This window comes from Echinops telfairi, unplaced genomic scaffold (genome assembly GCF_000313985.2).
Source record: "Echinops telfairi isolate 266 unplaced genomic scaffold, ASM31398v2 ScPeMD7_3;HRSCAF=10, whole genome shotgun sequence".
Lineage (NCBI taxonomy): Eukaryota > Metazoa > Chordata > Mammalia > Afrosoricida > Tenrecidae > Echinops > Echinops telfairi.
Genome location: NW_022103899.1, coordinates 4,706,283 through 4,729,851, shown reverse-complemented (window position 1 = coordinate 4,729,851; position 23,569 = coordinate 4,706,283). Strand labels below are relative to the sequence as shown.

The 23,569-nt window shown below is 40.9% G+C and overlaps 1 protein-coding gene across 6 annotated transcripts in view; it reads left to right on the top strand.

The window, feature by feature from the left end:
- The window catches only part of CCDC141 (coiled-coil domain containing 141), a 252,786-nt gene that overhangs the window by 191,595 nt on the left and 37,622 nt on the right, over positions 1 to 23,569 (top strand). For 5 of the 6 annotated variants that reach the window (XM_045295115.1, XM_045295114.1, XM_045295112.1 and 2 more), the window contains 6 exons: positions 5,356 to 5,497; positions 7,983 to 8,102; positions 9,799 to 9,990; positions 15,233 to 15,409; positions 20,921 to 21,100; positions 21,293 to 21,418. In XM_045295115.1, coding sequence (XP_045151050.1) covers positions 5,356 to 5,497; positions 7,983 to 8,102; positions 9,799 to 9,990; positions 15,233 to 15,409; positions 20,921 to 21,100; positions 21,293 to 21,418 — 937 coding nt within the window. The remainder of the gene's footprint in view (positions 1 to 5,355; positions 5,498 to 7,982; positions 8,103 to 9,798; positions 9,991 to 15,232; positions 15,410 to 20,920; positions 21,101 to 21,292; positions 21,419 to 23,569) is intronic. The other variant, XM_045295113.1, reaches the window with a different exon arrangement.

Genomic DNA, 23,569 nt, shown 5'->3' with positions numbered 1-23,569 from the left:
AACACTGGAGCCTACAGATTACCGGACCACGAGCCTTTCAAGTGCCCTTTTAGCATATAATGCCTCAAGTCTAAGCCTCGTTAGAAGTATTCAAGTACATATGTCCTGTCAATGCAGTGTGTGAAGAATTTGTGCACTTAAGTGTCCTAAGAATCATTTTATAGAATGTCCTGATTTCACGACCACTCGGAATATTAAAGTGAAAGTCTAATAGTTTCAAATATAACATGGAACATTATATGACGCGGATAAGATCTCTCGCAGTTTTATTTTTCCTCGATTAAACTTGTCAAGGATACCAGAGGTATCCAGAGGCTATGCCTGAGTCCCAGGCACGTGTGTCAAACAAGGGAGAAGTCTCAAGTCACCTGATGAACTCTCATTGCTCTTGCAAACTATTTCTCATTCGGTTGAGGTTGTTTTCTTTCTCAGTCATTTGGGATCTTGCCCTCATTTCATTACTAATTAAACTCATTTTTAGAGAGTCATAAATTAATTATTTGAGGTAAAATTACTGAAAGCTGCATCTCATTCCACAATCTTTTTAAACTCTGGGCAACTAAATGAAGAGTTATCCTCAGTCCCTATTAGTATATGAAGGAAATGGAGGACAGGAAATTGAAAGGCTTCACATCCTAAATGAAAGCACAGGGCCTGTTTTAGAGACAGGTGGAGAACTTGTTAAATGGTCGGTCCATTCTTTCTTTGCCTTGTGCTGCCAGCACGCCTGGAAGAGTGGCCTCAGGGGCTGTGCCTGACCTCCACTGGCCTCTCGAGGGAAAAATTTACCTGGACATCAGCCCAGGGCCAATTTCTATAAAGTGGAGGTCAGACAGGCTTCTACCTTCCAACCTTCGTTATCAATTGTGACATCAGCCGTCCCTCTCCTGACACACTCTACTTTTCTGCTCTTGGTTCAGTAATTGATGGCATTGGCCCCACGAACTCACCGACAATGCTCCAGGTTATGGGATTTATTGGGGCGGTTCTGTGGTTATTGTAGGTGCCTTCGAATCGGTTCTGAACAACAGAACCCTCACAAGTGTTGTCATGCTTGAACCCCTGGTCGTGGTCACTGTGTCAATCCATTCTGTCAAAGGTCTTCCTCCTTTCTCTGCCCCTCTCCTTTAGCATGCATGATGTCCTTCTCCAGCTAATGGTCTTTCTTAATAACATGCCTAAAGTAGATGAGGTGAAGTCTCACTACCCTTGCTTCTAAGGAAGCTGTACTTCTTCCAAAACAGATGCGTTTATTCTTTTGGCAGTGCATGGTATGCCTGGTATTCTTTGCCAGCACCACAATTCGAACACATCACTTCTTCTTGGTCTTCTCTATTCAGTGCCCAATTTTCATATGCATATGAAGCAATCAAAAATACCATGGCTTGGGTCAGGCACACCTTAGTCCTCAAGGTAATAGCCTTGTGTTTCAATAGCTACAGAGGTCTGTGCAGCAGAATTAGCCCAATGCAACATGCCCTTCGAGCACTTCATGGCCGCTTCCATGAGTATTGAGTGTGGATCCAAGCAAGACATACAACTTCAATCATTTTCCATCTATCATGATGTTACCTATTGGTCCACTTGTGAGGATTCTGATCTTATTTACACTGAGTGGTAATCCATCCTGAAGGCTGCAATCCTTGATCTTCATCAGCAAGTGCCTCAGGTCCTTCTCACTTTCAGCAAGCAAGGTTATGCCATCTGCATATCACAGCTCGTTAACACCAAGCTCGATGCTGAATTCTTCTTCATATAATGCAGTTTCCCGGATGACTTACTCAGCACACAGATTGAATAAGTATGGTGGGAGTATACAACTTACTCAGCACACAGATTGAATAAGTATGGTGGGAGTATACAACACAGAGGCACAGATTTTAAACCAGGTAGTAGCCCCTTGTTCTGTTTGCACAACTGCCTCTTGATCCATGCACAAGTTCCAGGTGAGCACAGTGAAATGTTCTAGAATTCTCATTCTTCTGAAGGCGTGTTAGTCTGATTAGACTAGAGAAACGAATCCGAGGACACACATATGTGAATAAGAAAGAGATTGATATACAAGAGCAACTGAACATTGTAAAAACATCCCAGCCCAGTCCAGATCAAGTCAATAAGTCCGATATTAGCCCTTATGTCCGATACCATTCTATAAGGTCCTCTTCAGACTCATGAAACACATGCAATGACGCCGAATGTAGAAGATCACAGGCCAGTGGGTGGGAAGTCTTTGGATCCAGTGGCATTGGAAGCATCTCAGCGCTGGCAGGGGCCTCTGCATGGCTTCTCCAGCACCCAGGGCTTCATCAGGGTGGGTCCATGTGTCTTGTCAGCTGCTATGTCTCCCAGGGTGTGAGCAGAGTCTCCCACCTCCAAGGAGAAAATACCAGAATTCCCAGAATCCTTAGCGGAAAGCTATGCCCACACAGAAGCCTCATTGGCTATGACCCATTTGACTGAGTAGACTCCACCCCTTCACTCTTAATCCTCAAATTGACAAATGATTGTATGTCTACCACACAAGGCTATTCATAGTTTGTTATGATCCACACAGTCAAAGGCCTTGGCATTGTCAATAAAACACAAGTAAACATCTTTCTGATGTTCTCTGCTTTTAGCCAACATGTATCTTATGTGAACAATTATACTCCTTGAATCCAGCCTGAACCTCTGGCAACTCCTGGTCAATATACTGCTGCAATCATTGTTGGATGATTTTCAGCAGAATTGTATTTGCATGTGATATTAAAGATATTGTTCTATAAATTGAACATTCAGTTGGGTCACCTTTCTTTGGGATGGGTACAGATATGAATCCCACATTTCCTGACAGTTGAGTGAGTGCTTTCAGTGCTTCATCAAATATTTCAATGGGTATTCCATCAATTCCTGGAGCTTTGTTTTTGGCTAATGCTTTCAGTGCAGCTGAACATCTTCCTTCAGTACCACTGGTTATTGTTTATATACTACCTCCTGAAATGGTTGGATGTAGACTAGTTCTTTTTTATACAGTGATTCTGTGTATTTCCTCCAACTTCTTTTGATACTTCCTATGTCATTCAATATTGTTCCCATAGAATCTTTCAAGATTGCAACTCAAGGTTTGAATTTTTTCTTGACCTCTTTCAGTTTCAGATACACTGAGCATGTTCTTCCTTTTGATTTTCTAACTTTAGGTCTTTGCACATCTCATTATAATATGAGACTTTATCTTCTCGAGCTGCCCTTGAAATTTTCTATGCAAGTTTTTGACTTCATCCTTTCTTCCATTTGCTTTAGCTACTCTACAATTAAGAGCAAGTTTTAGAGTGTCCTAAGACACCTACTTGGATCTTTTCTTTCCTGTTTTTTTAATGACCAGTTGCTTTCTTCATGAGTGATGGTCTTGATGTCCTCCCACAGCTCATCAGGTCTTCTGTCATTAGTGGTCAGTGCATCAAATCAGTTCTTGAGATGTTCTCAGAATTCAAGGAGGGTATTCAAGGTTGTATTTGCCCCTCATGGATGTGTCTTAATTTTCTTCAGCTTCAACCTGAACTTTCATATGAACAATTGATGGTCTGTTCTACAGTCAGACCCTGGTTTTATCTGCTGCAATTGAGCTTTTCCATCATCTCCTTCCACAAATGCAGTAAATTTGATGTCTGGGTGTTCCATCTGGAGAAGTCCATGTGCGCAGTCACTGTGTGACTGAATTCTGAGATTATTTGTTTTATACTCATCAGGACAGCAAAATTTACCAATGCCAACGTTAGAGTTCCAAATTTTTAGAATCACAATCAACTCTGTTAACAATCATGCACAGAATCATATAATTCTGTCAGTCTATTCCCTAACCTTCTTTTATTGAGAACCATCAGTAAAAAAGTAAATACACCCAATCTGCATAATCCCACCCTGTAGTTTGGTGGAAGTTATAAAGACTATGGTTAATAGAACTATTATTGACAGATGGGCTTTGGATCTCCACTCTGACCCTTCTTCTTCATATCCATGTGATTGTTTGTTTTTGAACTTCTGATACCTGTTCCCATTGACACCTTATGATCACATAGTCTGGGGTGCTTCTTCCATGTGGGGCTTAGCTGTTCCCCCGCTAGATGGCTAGTTGCTTAACTTTAAGCCTTCAAGACCCCAGACACTATATTTTTTAATAGCCTGGCACCATCCACTTTCTGCACCGCATTTGCTTATGCACCCATTTTGTCTTTAGTGATCACGTCAGGAAGGTGGGTATTGCCCTGTGCCATGTTATCAGAACAAAGTGTTCTTGTTTTGAGGGAAAGCTTAAGTAGAGGCTCAAAGTCTGTCTGCTACCTCAATGTATTACCATACAAATATATGTACGTAAACCAATACCCTTATCTCTATGTATTAATATATTTACATGTATACATGTCTATATTTATACCTCTATGTGTAGTTTTACATCCTAGTTCTTTCCTCTATTTCCTTTTACCTTCCTCCTGCTCCACTATCATGCACTATCATGCTCACCCCTCATTCGCCTCTCAGTAACTCCTCTTGGCTAGGTTACACTTGATCATTTAGATCCCTTGTTGTTCCCCTGTCCTTGACATTATTGGCTCACTGCTCTCTTCTCTCGCCTCACCCCACCTCCTTCTTTCCCTTGACCCCCCACCCTTTGCTTTCTCCTCGGGATTCCTTGTCATGCTTACCTTATAAAGATAGACAAAACAAAACAAAAGCAAAAACACCAACAAAAAAACAAAAAGAACAAAACCAAACCCTATAAATAGTTCCAGGTCTGACTGCTCCCTTTATTTTTATGAACTGGTATACTCGATTCCTAATATTTGGTGATAACTCAGTTTTCATGTAATGAACACAGCCTTGAACATTCATAAGTATCAGGAACAAGGGCCTTGGTGTTACAGAAATATTTTACCCTTTTGGATTAGTAAATGCTCTGTTAATTGGCTGATCCATATTTCTATTCAGAGAGCATATTAGAAAAATAAAGCTTTTAAATAGCACCCCCAGGAAACTTTTGGCAAATATATTGTGCTTTTTTGCTGTAAACATCTCAAAATATCTGAGAGAAATAATAACAAGTAGACATTTAGAAAAGACAATTAGACCCGGTTTTATAAACTTATAACTCATCTTTCTCCTCAGGACTGACTGATTTAAGCAAACCAATATAATTTGTTTTGCTGTATGTTGTACCAGACTATAGCTACTTAGCCTCTCTGATCCTGAAGTCTGAAACCTGAAGCTTTTATCAATTCATATCTACATGAAAGAGCAAATCTGTTTTCAAACGCTACCTGTTCCTAGGGCTCGTTTGTATATTGCAGTAAACCAAACTAACACCTGGTTTGTTCTATTCAGCTTTCGGGTAACCGGAATCCACGAGATGGTAGGATGCATTCAAAGACGAGTGGATCACCTGACCGAACAGTGTTCCACGCACAAAGAATTCGCTCTTAAGAAACAGCAATTAACAGCCTTAGTGGAGGGTTACCTAAGGAAGGTATTTTCATAGCATGTGTTCTCCTAAAGCTAATTTTTAGATGCATCTGCTACAATTCCTCTCGCAACGGTAGCTTTTTCTAATTTGCTGATGATATGCATGTGGTGACTGCAATGAGTCGGTGTGGGAGGGGATAGGGACTTGTCTTCATATGTGTCTCTTACTTCCACATCAACTCCACCAATGGAACAAGACCAAGTGCAGAATCATTTTTACTCATCAACTATCCCTGCTCCAGGTTTCCAAAATAAATCATTAGCACCTTGCTGGTAACACCATCCTTTGAGAGGGCTTCCAAAAGTTCATGGGAAATGGCATGAAAAATTGATGCAATGTTCCCATGCATTTTCAGCAGCCCCTCATCTGAACACAAAGGTGGTTCTTGCTTGCACAGTACCACGTTAATTGAACCATAGGTATACTAGAATGGCATCAACAGTTTGTAGGGTTTTGAGCATGGTTTAAATAAACATGTATAAATTAACATAATGCTGTACAAACTGAGCACCACATCATGATAGATATGAGGGGACTTTTAAAAGTTTGTAGGAAAAATTCAGTATCTTTTAAGTTAATATTTCTGTGAACTTTCTAAAGCCCTAAGATGGATGGATAGATAAGCTGCTACAAGAAATTGTGAATTTCAGGTTTTTGTAGGTAATAACAATGCCATTATTATACTTTGTAGTACTAAGTCGGTTCAAGGGACATGGTTATTTTGAATAAAAACACATGAAGATTCTCTTTACAAAGTGAAGAAAATGGCTTTTCAAAGTAGAACAAAATCAGGCAACAACTATCTCGATGAATGACCAATGGGTGGGACATAGAATAAAAACTGGTACTACATCAGTGATACTAATGTTGAGAAATGTCACTCCATATGCTAGATCTCACATTTCCAACGATGTTGTCATTTGAATCAATGGATATATAGCTGGACTTACACATATAGAATTACTAGTTTTCATAGGTGCAGACATTAAATATGTCTTTCTTTATTTCTATAAAGGACATTAAGGGCTAACTATGTCTCCATTTAGCTAACGATGTCTCAAGTTAAATTATCTTACCACCTGTTATTGATTCTAAAACTTGGGAATCTGAGGCTTGTTCTGATGCCTGGGTCTAGGAGATTCCAAATATGACACACCTGTGGGGTGCCCACATTCTCTGGAGCTCGAGACTCAAGCTAATTTGGTGGTGGTAGACTACACAGTAGGAACTCAAATAGCTGTTGCTACTTCTCTTATTGCCAATTCAAAGTCAATTTGAGTTCTGAAGTTGGATCCTGGTTAGAGCAGAGAGATGAAAGAAGTAATTTGAACCCATTAAAATCTCCTTTATACTTTGATTGATGTATATTGAATATTAAATCATAGTGCCCCAATTTCTATGATTAAATGGGTTACGTGCCTGTGTTTTACTATCATGTGTACATATAGCAACCTGTAGGGTGGGTCCTGGACCTCCACTTGTAAATGTGCAGGCAAAGTGTGTCCTGTTCAGCTTACAGTTGATGCCTCTGAGTTAGTTGGTTATGTGAATTCACCTCTGCTGTTGCATTGGCAAGCGGATTATCATTTATGTTTAATATAGATACGTTCTTAGAGGACGGAGATGATGACTTATAGCTCACTGTTTATAATAAAAATAAATACACTTAAAAGTATTCCCTCTGTCAGTGGGTCAGTAGTAGTATCTCATATGAAGAACACAGCATTATTTATGTATGAAAGTTTAAATATTTAAAGCTAGTTTTTAGATGAAAATTAACAGCATATAGGGTCACAGGATTCCCTGTGGATTAGACATTTGGCTGCTAACTGCAAAATGCAAACCTACCAGTCTGACCGGAGAGAAAGAGGAGGCTGTCTGCTCCCAGAAAGATTTGCAGCCTCCGAAACTCAACAATAGAGTTTCTTTAAGGTGGAATCAACTCAATGGCAGTGAGTTATTTAAAACATAATGGAAATACAAAGGGGCTTCAAAAAGTTCTCCTGTGGGGTTCCAAGGCTGTAACTCAGTGGTTCTCAAGCTTTCTAATTCTGTGACCTTTTAATACAGTTCCTCATATTGTGGTTACCCCCAGCCATAAAAATTATTTTCATTGCTACTTCATAACTGTAATTTTGCTACTGTTATGAATCGGGCAATGCCTGTGAAAGGGTCATTCGACCCCCCCAAAGGGTTGCGACCCACAAATTGAGAACTGCTGCGCTAACTGTTTATGGGAGCAGTCAGCATTGACTAGATGGCAGTGAAAGTAAAAAAGTTCATGGGAAAAAAATTAAATTAAAAAAATTTAAAAATAAAAAAGTTCATAGAAAATTGAAATGAAAAGATAATGGAATTTTCCACAAATGTTTTGAAGTCCCCTCATGTATGCACATATAGTCCCACAGTACTAAGATTACATTATATTTTAATATGTGTATCTTTTATCTGTGATATTTTTTCATATTTTATATAATTATTTATAAAGGTGAAAATGTCAATTCAGAAAATCAGCCCCATACTTTCCAATGCAATAGATGTCAGTTGCAGCCTGTCTGAATCAGAGAAGATTTTGAATAAATATCTGGAACTGGATATCCAAGCTAAGGTAAATCATATAATAATCATTATTCTATGTATGATTTTATAAATATAATTTATCTTCATATTCAATAGCTACAAAACAATCCTAGACCCCCTGAGAGTTGCAATTTTAGATTAGTGCTATAGCAAATAATATGTATACTATATGTATACTATAATATGTGATTAAATTATTTCCATGCACATTTATTGGGTTGCTAGGTGAATTTCTTAGGGCGGTTGAACTCACAGAAACACAGCATCAGTGCCTGGAATTACACACACATGTGGCTTTTTCCTAGCCTGGTCAATGTTAACAACTCCTTTGGGGGTGCCAGAGGAAGCAGGGAGCGCCGTGCTTTAGTACTGCCCACGTTGTGTTTGCCTCCCAGAACAAGTTGCAACAAAACATTGCCCAAAGTAGATGCATTACTGTAAGACTCTGGCAGGCCAAGTAAATGACAGGGTATTTGCACACTCAATTTTCAAAGCCAGAAAACGCTCCTCTTCTCCCTTGAACCTTCTCTATCTTCCTCCTTTCTACCATGGGAGATAGATCCCTTGTTAGCACTGATGCCTCCGGCCTGCTCCAGCAGGTGTTTAAGAAAGGTGAGTGAAGCACCTCTCAGGCAGGTAGGAAATCGCCTTGTTACTCTGTCAGTTTCCAGCAGAAGAGGCCCTCAGGCATCTCTTCCTCCTGAAATGCGCAGGTGAGCCCATTTTTACAAAGTCATTTACTCGATGGTGTGTGTGTGTTAATTTTTTATTTTAAATACTTAAAACATTTTATGTCTGGACTCAGTTTCATTGTTTTATTTAAAAATTGTTTGCTGTGGGGGACAAAGTGAATGAAGGAAGAGAAACTCCCCAGTTCTCTTCTTTCCCTGAGTGCTACCCCGAAGCAGAGCTTGTAAACTAGTCATCCTCATTCAACCGAGTGCCGGGATGCAAATGAAGTGCAGGACACAGGAGCAATCTCTCCTTGCTGCAAATGAGAATGAAGCTTTTTCCTTTCATTTTTGCTCGGTTCCTAGCTTGTCTCACATGAAATTTGGCATAGCTGTTCTAAAGCAATTGTGTGTGTACTGCCTCCGATATCTATTCATCCATCTGATTAGCAGTTTTCCCAAATGCCATAAATTGCACTCACAAGAAAGCAGAGGAGAGCATTCCTAACCATTTAAAAATCTCTAAACTACACTGACTCTTTTAGATTGTTTAGGCCTTATACGTAATATTTCCCCTACACTTGTTTAACCTTATTTCTAGATAGGAATAAGGCTGCATAAGTAAAATCAATGTCATTTTTTTAATTAAAAAAATGAATAACTTGTAAATTTGCCAATTCTTACATAGTAAGGTTAGTTTAAGAATTTTCTGGATCTATTGCTGAATTGCATAAAGCAATCCTCAAGTATAATTACAGCTCTGGCATTTTGTTTTATGCCCTTTTGTTCCAAACAACCTTGCTTCTGTCTGTAACACAAAGCAAAATGCTCCGGAGGAGAAGTGTAGCTGATAAAGCTACTGACCGCATGGAGATGGTGCAGATTTTGTAGTGCCTTTTTTTTTCCATTTTTAAATGCTGTGCCTTGGTTTTACTGAGGGGCGTCTTGGTAAACGTTCAATTAACCAGTGTCATCGATGGATGGACAGCAAGTAATGAAAAATGTTTACAATTCCCCTGTCGGCTTCTGACGTCCTATGCTTTGCTTTCGTAGGAAACATCAGAGCAATTAGAAGCAGCTGCGAATATCCTGACAGAGAAACAGGAATTTGGGTCCGATGACGTAACATCACTTTCTTCTAAAGCTAAATGGCTAGAGGAAGAATTAAAAATAGTTTCCCACAGCATCGGACTCAGGGTCCGAGTGCTGCAGACTCATGCGGCATTCCTGAAGTCATCAGCAGAGGTACGGCTCCAATGGGTGGGGGTCTCTGCCCGTCTTTGGGCTTCCTCTGGGAAGACAAGCGCTGCCATTTGTAAACACTCAAATAAGGTGATTCTATTACAACGCCGTTTACGGTGCCTGAAAAATATTTACAGCATCCTATAGAGAGAACAAGCTTACCTTAAAAAAATAAATCACAAAAATAAAAAAAAATTAAAAATCACTTTCTACACAGTTGATCTTTGTGAATAGCTAAGAAATTCAGGCGGTTGCTTTAAAACACTGAGCAGCAGAGGTGAAGGGATATTGGGAACATTCTGAAACCTGTCTTGTTTGTTGGCTTTTAGCAAATCCCCTCTGAGAGCTTCCTCTGATGGCTTTTCTGAAAGGGTTTCCGAACTGTATTAGTGTTCTATGGCTGCTGTAACAAATTCCCACATTAGTGGTTTGAAGCCATACAGAGTATTGTCTTATTAGTTCTAGAAGTCGAAAGAGTCGAAAGGCTTTCACTTTGGCCAAACTCAAGGTGTCGGTAGGGCTATGTTCCTTGTGGAGGATGTAGGGGAAATTTTCACATAGTCCAGCTTCTGGAAGCTTCCTGCATTCCTTTGCTCATGGCCCCTTCCTCTGTCTCCAAAGTCAGCATCGCAGGATCTTCCTCTCTCTCTCTGACCTCTGCTTTCATCATCTCATTTCCTTCTGGGTCTCTGAGCCTTCTGTCTGCCTCTTTTAAGGTCCCTTGTGATTATGTTGGGTCTGTCTGGATCAGGGGTCCTCAAACTACGGCCTGCGGGCCACATGTGGCCCGCCGAGGACATTTATCTGGCCTGCCGGGTGTTTTTGCCCCGTTTGTTTTTTTACTTCAAAATAAGATACGTGCAGTGTGCATAGGAATTGGTTCATTTTTTTTTTTTAAACTATAGTCCGGCCCTCCAACGGGTCTGAGGGACAATTAACTGGCTACCTGTTTAAAAAGTTTGAGGCCCTCTGGTCTGGATATTCCCAAACTCCTCATTTTAAGATCCTAAATTTAATTCTTAAATGCCATCTGCAAAGTCCCCTTTGTGAGGTAACAGATCCCCAGGTTCGGAGTATTAGGACTTGGGAATCCTTGCGGAGGCCATTACTGTGTCTATCACACTAGACAATATTTAAAGTTCTCCCTAATAAATGAGGAAGCCATCTATCAAGAATCCTAGCTTCTTGACGATTTTGTTGTTGTTAGGGGCTGTCCAGTTTGTCCGAGTCGCCATGGCTCTGTGGACAGTAGAGTGAAGCCCTGCCGCTCCTGCGCCATCCTCACAATTGTTCTTTTGCTTGGGCCCAGTCGTGCAGCCACTGTGGCAATCCATCTCCTCAAAGGCCTTCCTCTTCTTCGCTGCCCCTTTGCTTCACCAAGCATGATGTCCTTTTCCAAGGGCTGGTCTCCCCTGACAGCTTATCCAAAGGACGTAAGATGAAGTCATGCCATGCTTGCTGTGAGGGAGCATCCTGACTGGACTTCTAACAGGACAGAATTGAATTGTTATTTTGGCAGTTCGTGGAACTGTCAACATTCTTTGACAGTGATTTTAATATCCAATATTCAGTGCCCAGCACCATAATTCAAATGCATCGATTCTTCTTTGTTTTTTCCTATTCAATGAGCCACTTTCAAATGCACATGAGGTGATTTTTGTGATTTAGATTCAGCAATAGAGAAATATTAGCATCCTGTGTGCAACTAACCCAGGTCCTAGTATACTCCACGGACATGTGTGTCACTCTTCTGCTTCGTGAATTTAAGAGTGTGTTAGCTTCCCGTTTTCTCGCCACTGCCCTTCCAACAAAGAGTCCTTGATTGGTGCAAATGGTGAAGTCCGCAGCTAGTTATCGAAAGGTTGGAAGTGTGAATCTACTCAGAAGCGCCTCAGAAGAAAGTCCTGGGAATCTGCTTGCAAAAGATCACAACCGTTGATCATCCCACTGAGCAGAGTCCTCCAGGGAGACACAGAGGGCTACTCTGAGTTGAAATCAAGTTGACAGCTCCTGGTTTTGTCCTGTTTGTCTTGGCTCAGCTTTCCGCATGCTTTTGCCCTTGCCTCCTATCACCTCCAGTCCATGAGCACACATGCCGTCTGTCTGGTTCATTTTACAGTATTTAAATTATTAGAACTCTGAGGGAGGTCCATGCCCAGACCCCAACCACCATGGACATCTCTCCATCTTTAATTGGCCTTTGATCATATCTGGTTTAATTTTTAGTTCTCCTTGGCCCAGAATTCTGAGTTCAGCAGAGGCATTCCGATGGGCCTGACTGTCCCATCGATGAGCATTGCTGTTCAGGACCTAAAGCGGAGCAGGGCAGTGCAGAGATACATGTTCTCTCTGGGTCTTCCCTGAGAAAAAGCAAACCCTCTTGGGTTCCAGGTAAACACCCACTGCCATACCCTACTTGGACCTTTGTCAACCTGGAGCCTCCTCAGGTCTGGGACTACGCTTCACAGATGACACCTTTTCAGAAGAACCTCGTGTCATCTCTTCCCTGCTTTCACGAATTCTCTTTTTCTTCCTGGAAAATGCCACTGCCCCAGCAATGCTCCATCTCTCCGTGCTCACCCCACCATGACTGTCCTTCTTGTGCTCATTCATTTCCATCTCAGTCTCCATCCCTTAGGCTCCCTGCCTTCCACCGTGACGGGACCAGCCAGTTTCCAACACCGCCCCCGATCCAACACTGTTCTCTCAGCTTCCAGATGCTATTATAGAAAAAATCATACAACTGAGCTGCGGATTGGCCCTGGTGCCAGTCAGCTTAGTGGGGACAGAGCCAGCAAGGCCCACTGTGGGTCCCTGCCTTCATTGAAGATCACATCACATATGCTCCTCAGCTGGCTTCCATTCAATAACGATTTCCAAACCTGTCACTTCCATTTCCATCTCTAAATCTTGGCCTAGGTCCTTACTTTTTAACCCACCGCCATCCAGTCAATCTTGACCCTCTCGTAGAGCCTTTTTTTTTTTTGGACTTGAAGCACTTTTTGATAAAGATCAAAGCCTTCGGTATGAATGCTATACCTCAGCTTCAATATAGATCCTCCTCACCCGATCAATAAACAATATCATGATGCACAGAGGAAACATTGACATTGTTGAGGATTCCATTTTGCTTGGATCCACAACCCACACCTGTTTAAAAAAAAAAAGTAGGCGGGACAAAGTCTGGCCCTCTCTGGTTTCCCAAAGTGGAGAGGGTGTCACCATCATCAGCATTGGCAACCCCGCCCTCTAATCTTGTCAATTCTTACACCAGCCCTTCCTCCCCAGTACTCTGCTTCTCAGTTGGGTTCAATAATTCACCTGCACCCACGTACATACAACCATAAGGTTCATTAGGGACTTTTAATAGGGTTTCTGGGGCTACAAATCTTTACAGGAGGAGAAATCCTCCTATTTCTCTCAAGGAGTAGCTCCTGGTTTTAAACTATTGAACTTGCGGTTAGCAGTCCAATACCGACTAGTGCCATCAGAGCACGGTACCTTATACTTCCTGGAAGGAAATGAAGCCATTGAATACAGCTGTCTTAATGTCCTTATATTTCCAACCCCATGGACGTATTCACCCAGTCTCCCCTCTCTCCCATAAAATGATGTCTCTATTCCAGTGTAGCATGAATGAGTCCTTCTCTATATTTTCTTATATGTAGTACTACTGATTATGTTTTGATTTTTCAATTTTGCCATTTTTCTCATGCCTCTCCTTTGGTCTATAGTTGCAGCCTGATAGCTTGGCCTTCAAAAATCTGAACTCCCATCATTGCTTCCCTGTGGCAGGTCCTTGTAATCTCTTCCTAGCTTAATGAAATTGCCTTCTTTCTGTTCTCTCTGCCTCCTTCAAGTTCACCCTTCATTCTTCCCTCTTTGCAGCAGAAAATCATTCTGAAGCAAATCCATTGGTGACATCTCCTGAAATTCAGGGAAACTCAACAAATATAATTGGGGAAGTGCGTTGTAAGTGACTTACCCTGCAATTGACAAAAATATTAAAGTTTATCATTAATTAACTTAATTTTTAAAAACATCTGAAAATTACACTAGAATAAATTCAAGGGGGTTCCTATGATGACATCACTTTCACTTGCATCCAGAAAGAGGCTTTTGGAGCATCTGGAAAGGAAGGAAGATTAAGATTTATGCCTTCAGAATTGTTCCCATGGCCCATGAAGCTGATAACATTCTAGAAAGCTCCTTGGAGGGGCATATTAGTGAAGGATGCATAGACTATTCTGGGCTGAAGAGCAAGTGTCAACAAAGCACAGAGTAACGACTACATAGGATAAGGGAAATGGAGAGTCTTTGGTTTCTGAGAACTGTTTCTGAGCTCTTCTATTAAGTTCATTTAAATTAAGAGGATTACAATCTTTGAAATAGCATGACTGGCCATGGCCTGAAATTTCTTCCCATATTTAGATTGCTTTTAGTAGTTATGAGCAGTAGTCCCAGTCACATCCTATTGACCATTAATGATTATTCAGAATGCATAACATTTATGTAAAAAATTTTTGACTATTCCTGTATCACCCAGTTAGTTACATGTTAATCTATACTTCTGCCGGTGCATTTGATTTTTATATAAGCTGTGTTCAAGGAGAGTGATTTAAAATAATCAAATACCATTTACATTGGTTAACAAATGGGAAAATGTGATTCTAGGGAGACAAAGAGATGTGTTTCAATAAGTTAAGCCATGGAGGCAGTTTAACACTAATACTTCTACAAAAAATGAGTAATTATTTCTACTTTCTTTGTTCAGGTTTGTCACTGATCCGAAACAAAATCTGTGATTGAACAATTAGTAATAATCTATCACTGACTTAATGTTACTTTCTGACTTGTATTCCTGACTTTATACCTGTGTTTTCTCCTGAAGTATAAACTCCACTCTGTGTGGAACCAGGCTGGTCTTTGATGTAAATCATAGCAATGTACAAAACACACAGTTTTCACAGTACATAACTATGATCTTAGCTACAGTAAGTTGCTCTCAGGAGTAATAAATTTGTCAGCTGCACTTCAGACCCAGTGGTAGTTTGGTCTGCCAATGGCCTGTGTGATGTCCATGTCTTTTCAGTAAATTGACAATATTTAATGATGATTTTTAAAATTCTGAAAATGTAGTTTTAATTTAGCTCTTATGTAGGTTTTTAGTGGAATCTAGCTCTGTTGTCCTTTTATAAGACTATGTTCAAATGTTCTTAATTCTCCTTTATATTATGTTTTTTAGGTAGCGGAGCAGTCTCAGAGTCTTAAGGAGATTTACCAAGCAGCCATCTCTTGGAGGGAGGATGATGCTCAAGTCAAGGATTGGTGTGACGCAGCTGAGAAACAGTGGCAGCTATTTTTAAAGAAGAAGGTTTTCACCCAAGATTTAGGGTTTGAGTTCCTTAATTTAATAACTATGGTGAGAATAATATGAAACGACTCGCACTATCTGCATGGATTACTAGTCAGAGTCAAAAGCATAAATTCAGAAGGCTAACCGTCTCTTAGGCGCCCTGGTAGTGTAGTGGTTATGCATCGGGCTGCGATCCACATGGTCTCAGTTCGAAACCACCAGTAGCTCGGCGGGAGAAAGACCGGACTTTCTGTTCCCCTGAAAAGTTCGTCTCAGGAACTCCCAGGGTTTCCCATGCTGACAGTGCTCTGAGTCAGCATGGATTTGGTGGCAGGGAGTTTGGTTTTGGGTTTGTATTAATCCGTAGTGGTGGTTTAGGAAGGCTCCGCTTCACTCAATCTGAAGCAGGCCTGAGGTTATGGTAGCTGTTAAAAAGAGAGCGCCTGTAATCCAAATGCATTGTTGTTGTTACTATACCATGGTCTTCAGAAGAATTCCAGCCACGTGCTCCAAAAGCAAATGTGCAGCAGCGTCCTTATAAAACGCCCAGCAGCTTCACATAAGGAGTAAGAGGACTTTCCATGCCAGAGTTGGCTTGTTTTGTTTGTTTGTTTGTTTCCTACCACGTGACTTTTTTTTGTTTGTAGGGAAGCTTCATTGTCTTGAGTCACACAACATTTTCACTGTCCTGAGTGATATCTGTAACCTGCTGCTACCATCACACGATTCAGACTCTCTGCGACCGCCGAGGCGGGGCAGATTGGCTCCTCAGGACTTCCAGGAGTGTTGGGTTCAGTGCTGGCCTTAACCGCTGTAAACTGGAATCCACTCAGTGGCTGCCCTCTCCTTGGTCTTTTAAGATATAGAATACTTAAACTAGGTTTACTCCAACTCTCCTTTAACACCACAGAGAGAGAGAAGAAACGGCTCGTTGTGTTGTTGGAAAGCACCAGCTGTAGAAAGCATTTTAAATGTGAATTCAGCTCTTTTTATAGCGAGTTGTAGTGTTCTGTAGCGAGCATTTAGAAACATTCACATAGAAATGCTCTTACATACGGAAATACTTCAGATATTGAAAGCAATAGTTATTTATAACTGTTTCCCTGCAGGTTAAACACATCCTTTCTGTCTTTAAGAGGTAACCTCACTTCTCTCTCCATCCTTTATTGGGGTATGAGATTAAATACAAAGGTATTGCTACAAAATCATAGAAACTTTGATTAAACAAAAATATCAGAATGCGAAGCTTTCTACACTTCTGAAAATAGTGTTTCCATCTCTCGAACACTTCCCCCAAAGACATCTATGTGTGTCAATTGACTGCAAACGTAGTAGTGCATACCTCTTCTCAAATCATATTTCATTGAAATGTTCTTGGAGCTTCAGGAAGTAAAGATAAATCTGGAGGGGCAAGATCAGGGTTGTTAGGTGGATGAGGAAAGATTTCCCACCAAAATACTCACTGGACAGCCCCTGCTGCTGTCCGAGAACGGGCGGTGGTTCATGAATGGGAAAACATGCCTCCGAACAGCTTCCCTGGCCTTTTTCTCACCAAGGTAGTTTTCAGTTTCCCTAAAATGTCTTCATCCCAAGCCCCCTGACTGTCCTGTGTCCACTGAAAATATCCATCGAGATGAATCCTTAGAAGAGCCCCTACACAGTTGCCCTCAGCTTCTGAGCTGACTTCTCTGCCTTGAATTGAACTGGACCAGAGCATCTGGTTGGTAGCCATCAGTGTGATTGGGCCTCCTGTTGAAGACGCGCTAATGAGGCTGAGATGAGTCTGTGACTGAGAAAGCTGTGGACAGCCAGCCCCCGAGGGCGGAAACGTGTTTGAGCAGTTTGTCTGGAAGCGCTCCCTGAATGTAGGAATTGAAAACCCAGGAGCGATACTTTTTGACTTATCCTTGTATTTCAAAATCATCAGTAAAATGTAACCAGAAAAATGAAGGATTGCATATCAACGTAGAGTACAATAATCTGGGCATGGATCTTTATTAATGAAACCTAAAATTATGCTAATGTTTTAGTAATAACCACTTCACTGGCTTATATTAAGCTTGAGTTTGAGTAAATTCCCTTTACCATTTTATTTTTGCAAATACTGCCAAACCATATCATTCTCTTTGTGCATCTGCATCACCATTTTTCTCAGGCAAAGGTGGGTCTTTCTGCTTATCCCTATGAATTTAAATTTGTTAGTCTCTGCTCATGATTTTCCTGTTACCTACTATACTTACTATCCCTCTGGGTTTAATCCTGTAAACTTGCTAAATGTGCCTTCTGTGGTTGCAGTTGGTCCTTAACAAAAGTGTCTAAAGGGAAGGTTGGCATCCTAATCCATTAAGTGATCAATCAGTTGATTAACAGGGTTTTATATCATCGTAGGCACTCCCAATAGTACTTGAATACAACCACCATTTCACACCATCATTCTTAAATCTCTAACAGTAAATTTTCTCAAACACACTACTCAAAACAAGGTAGATATACATAGCACCCTATCAATTGATAAATATAATTGGTATAAATTAGGTAGGCTCCTAGTGAACAGGGCAATCTTTTCCAAATGCTCGCTGATTGATACGTGCATGTATTCAATACGAAGCTTACCATTCTGCAAATTTTGTAGCCAAAACCATTATCCCTTTGAAAGTTCAGAGCATTTTCTTTACCCTAAATTTCTGGCCCTTCTTATATTTTCTGTACATTTTCCAAGGTAGCTGACACCTGCTATTTTCTCCATAACATCCAAAACTTACTGTCATGGGTTTGATTATGACTCACCTCATTCATTGCTATTGAGTCTATCCTAACACATAGGATATGGTAGAACTGTCTCTGGGGGTTTCCAAGACTGTAACTTTACAGGAATGGAAAGCCTCATTTTTCCCTCCAGGTGGTTTCAGCCCAATTCGTAGCCACTGTGCCAGCAGGGTTCCTGATTATGACTCACAGCAACCCCATGTAGTGTTTCTGAGTCTGAAGTTCTTTATGGGAGCAGACAGCCTCATTTTTCTCCATTGGAGCAGCTGGTAGGTTTGACCCACCAACCTTGGGGTTAGCAGTCCAGTGGTTGCCTACAGTACCAGCATGGCTGCTTTCTTGTCTGGGCATACAATTGATCAATATCTGTGGGGTAAAAACTCACGCCTTTCAGATCCTCTACTCTCCTAAGTCTTAGCATCTTTTTAATCTCATCTCCCCATCTTTCTGCTGCCTTCAAGTACATGCTTTCTACATTTTATCCATAGTTTCTAATTGTTCTAAGCACAAACACTGCTCTGTCACCGGCTCCTTCTCTACGTATAAACACAAGTGTATTTTTTGTCCTTTTTGCTTTTCTTACTTATCTAGGATGTTTGTACAGTAAGATGTTTATGATTCAAGAGGAACCTTCCCACTCCAAGTCAATTATGTCTACATGTTCTAAATAAACTTAGGTCATCATGGTGTTTAATGTTCATCTGATGACAATAGTGTGTATTTTACTAGATACATGGGTATTCTCTTTCCTTGATATTATAAACATTGTCACTTAATCTTAAATTTTCTATTAATATCATATGACAAGTAAGTTCCAACTTATTGACAAGAATTAAGGTTTTAATTTTATTGGTTCAGTGAAATTCTGAGCAATGAAATTGTTATTTAAGAAATGAAATTGTTATGGACAACTTGTACATAACACATTTTATTGTTAAGAGGCCAGCTACTATTTTCAACTGATTGATTGATTTCAGCCCTTGATTGAGTTACTGTGATTTATATTTTCAAATTTAAAGGGGGATATTTTTATTTCATGTAGAAATGAAGATTGGAGAAATTGATTCAAGCCAAATATCTTGGCAAACTTATTGATGAAAGTGCCAATTCACTAATTTATAGTGTTGAGGGCCAAGGCTTCTATCATGGGTACTGCTTCCTGTTACTCAGATTTATGTAAAACAAGGCATCAGAAGACCATGTATTGTGTATGAATCTCGATAGAAGACAGATAACGTAGTTCCTTGTTCTGAACAGACTGAGGCAGAGTTTTACCATGCCCCGTCACAAAACTAGAATGAATAAAATATGTTTACTAATTCGACTGTAGACAAGTTGGTTACCTTTCCTGAGTGGCCAGAGTCCTGAAGTCTGCCGAATGCATGGTCACTCTTCTCTTGTCCCTGCCGGCTAAACCAACCCTACTCCAGTCTGCAGCCCTCCCTTCTGCTGGTCTCTCTCAGACCACGTGCCCTTCTGTTTATAATTACCTACAATTTCCAAGATTATATGTTATATTGTATTTTCACTAATAGTTTATTAACAAGATGTGAAAGACTGTATCACTTTAGGTATAGCCCAACACTCAAAACCAAATCCAATGCTTTTGAGTTGATTCTAACTCATAGCATCATTTTCACAGCACATTGAATATTATTGGTTATAGTTTAAAATTTTATTTCAGTTCTCACACAATAGGGAGTAACTTGAGGAGCTACTTACAAGGAAATTTTTAAAATAATTGTAATGTGTACAACATGATAATTTGAAAACAAACAAAAAAAGAGGCCTCCTAAAGCCTGCTCTCTCATATTCCCTGACATTGAGATTTTTTAACACATTCTAATGGCTATGTTAAATAATAGATGTCATTTCCGAGGTAAGTAAAACATATTGCAAAAAAAATTCATAGAAATCCTTGTTAAACAAAAATATCAAAATGTGAAGCTGTTATGTCTAAATATATTCTTCATCGAGCTCTATGTACTTCTGAAGGTGGTGCTTCCGCTTCTCCGCCTCTTCCCCCATCAACTTCTGCACTCTCATTTATATGATATCAGAATGACCGTGTGGGCTGACTTGAGGGACTCAGATCATATCATTTGAAGTGTTCGTAGAGTTTATGAGGGAAAAGAAGTTTGAAGGGGCAAGATTAGCTCTGTAGGGTGGATAACGCCCCCCAAAAATATTTGAGTCGAACAACTTAATGAACAGGTGCACTGTTGTGATGGCAAACAATTGCTCAGTGCAACTTTCCTATTTCTCCCCAATGCAGTTTTCAATTTTCTTACAGTTTCAATAAAATCTATCAAGGTCATCCCTTGTAAATCCCCCAGGAGAGTGGCTATAACCTACTGAGCTGACATTTCTGCCTTTGCATGCCCGAGAAAACGTGCACGCAGCAATCTCCAAAGGCATGCTTACCCACAGTTTCTTTGGTGTGCAAGCAAGTGTGAACTGACACCCCAACACCAACAGCCTTTTACTTAACTTTATACTTTAAACCTAAGTCATTTAAAATCTTTGGAATTCTAAGTTCTGGATTCCGGAGTTTCATAAATCATTCCTCAGCCCCCCAAGAGATAACCGAACCCGAGGGGCCATCCAAAGACCACCAAGGTTTTGAAGAACTCACCAGAGAAGGGATCTGAGAGTTAAAATGTGCCCGCACACAGGCAACCTGTGAGTGGCAGAACCAGGGGCCCGAGCTTGAGCTGTGACAAAATAGTTTGGTGCCTAATACGGTGATGTGCAAAATTGTTTTTATCTCTTGGGAAGGAAATGGACTAGTTTGGATTATTCATTTCACAGTCCCAAGAGAGTGAGATACTGAATGTGAGAAATGAAGCACGCATCATGGGCAGCACCTTGGAGAACCAGAAGGCCGAGACGGAAGCACTGTCCTGCCTGCGGGTGGCATGGCAGGTTAAGACCTCCGGAAACAAACCTGTGAGACAGCAGTGGGCAGCTTTCAAAGAGCATCTCAGAAAGGTAAAACCACCCAGGACTTGATCGATGGTGGGCCAAAGCCAAGAATGAAGTCTGGGTAGTGCATGCTTTCATGAGGATTGAGAAGTCTACTAACTGCAAGTCCTCACAAGAGTGATTGTAACACATGTGTAGGTGTGTAGGTGATGCCCAAGGAAGCAGGGGACACTCATTTTTGTTCATTGTTGGTTTCAGACGACTCACAACTTAAAACTTCTTCAGGCAGCACTTACGCCAGTGTCTGCACTAGACCTTGGAGGTACCCCCCAGTCCATCTTAGATCTCCGGAGAAAATGGAATGAAATGAAGCCGCAGTTCCAGGTGAAGACAAAGGTTGATGGATTACAGTGAATGAAACATAACTTAAAAATTATTCTCTTGTGATTCACCTGATTAATTTTGGCAGACGGGTAGTTGATACTTTAAGAATATATTATTTGTCTAACGATCCATTGTGAGAACATTTTTCCTTTCTTTGTAGTTCTGCCATGTTTGTATTTGGCCAAAATATGAAGGCCAAAAATGTCTCTGCTATTTTTAGTCTTATTTTATTTATCTTACATTGTTCCATATGACTATATATCAGTAATGAATGTGATCATTCTGAGGACATTGTAAGGTGATGGAAGTGTTTTAGATTGAGATGTCTGACAACAAGGATGAGCAACCTCAAGGATGGGTTCTGTACCCCTCAACCACTGAAATCACTGTGTCCCCACAGTAACCCACCTGCCTCATATCATCCCAGGATTTTTGCTAGCCTCTCCCGTTTGTCCTTGAAGTGATAAAATGATGATTCACGTCCCTGGCTCTTCACTGCTTTGCACATTCCATACGTCCCACCTCCAGTCTCTACTGACCTTGACACAACTGGCAACAATGGTTGCCAGACATGTGATCCTTTGCCTGGAGTCTTATGCTTCGCTGCAAATTTAAGACACCGTGCTTCTGTCTAGCACTGCTTTATACGTATTGACTTTGGAAAGACCCAGAATCCAAAGACTGAAGATTTCTGTAGGGAATATCTAATTGTATATTCCTTTAAAACAAAACTGAGGTGATTTACCAGTGTATGACCACCATCATGCCGCACTGATACACACTATCTTAGCTTGAAATGAGCTAATTTTTTCATTCATACTTCAAGAAAATATATCTCCACTAGACTACAGGTGAGGTTGCCCCATTTACCCAGTCTTAGGGGGCTGTTTGCGTTTTCTGGTGTGTGCTTGTGTGTCTGTGCCAGTCCCTCAAAGTCAGGAACCATGTTTCTTTAGCTCTAGCACTGCAATGATGCCCACTCGCGTAGTTTGAACTTGAAATTGACTAACGCAACTTAACTTCTGAGACAAAACTATTTCCATTACTTTTATCTTCAGTGCATTAGCCAGCTGTGACATTTTATGCAAGCTCCCTGTTTAAGTTGTGTACCCATTTTCAAGATGTCTACCCAAGGGTCTAGACACCATGAAGGGCTATTTGAGCCACGCTATATAAAACAGAGTCCTGTGACCCTTTCCTCCCCATGCTGCCTATTTGTGGCTTCCGGACGACTGCATTGGAGGCAGCATCGCCACGGTGCCGTTCTGCTGGGCTTCCTTCTCATCATCCCCACACACACACGTCAGCTCCTGGTGTGCTTATCATGTCTGTATGAAACAGCAGAGACTATTATTGAGATTCAAACCACCTTCCAACACATGTACCTCTGAGGTGATTGGAATAGTTGGAACGTACGAAGTACCAATCTAATTTGGAAACATTTACCAAGACCTTTTAAGTATTTGTTGAACTTTGGGGGAACATTTACAGAGTGTATTCATTTCCTGTTCGCAATTTATAGACCTTCATTTTCTTGACACGGGTTCTAGTCCCCTCCTAGAACAGCAGTCTTCCCTCTGCCTCTGGGCTGCCATTTCTTCTTGACCCTTCCTGCCCCGTCTTTGGGCAGACGCTGGCTGCTTCCTCTTGCATGTACACTGTGCTGCGGAGTACACTTCTCCCTGGTGTGATTATTCACTGTATAGGCCTCTCGAGTGTTTGGCTGACAGTTGATCCCTGGAGGGGGGCCCAGGATAAGGCTTTCAGATAGGGTCACAGCCTTGGGAGTTCCACCTGTCCCTATTAGACCAACACATCTACTCTCTTAGGGTTTTGAATTTTGTTTTAGTTTGCTTTTTTTCCCAACTCTCTCTTGCAATTGATCAAGTGGCCAGTAGTCTTAGCTAGGCACCATTTAGTTCTGCTTTGCAGGATCCTTTGGACTTTGGACTAATTGTTTCCTCGTTTTTTTGTTTTATCTTCTTCCTCTTACTTTGCTTCAAAGTAGGATAGATCGATAGTGACTTGTTAGAGAGCCACTTGCAAGAGTCTTTTTGTTTGTGTGTAGGGTTTTGAGTGTTTGGGGGCGGGCACTGTATACTGATTCATTGGCTTTGGCCAATGGTTAGGTTGGGTGGTCGGAACTCGGAA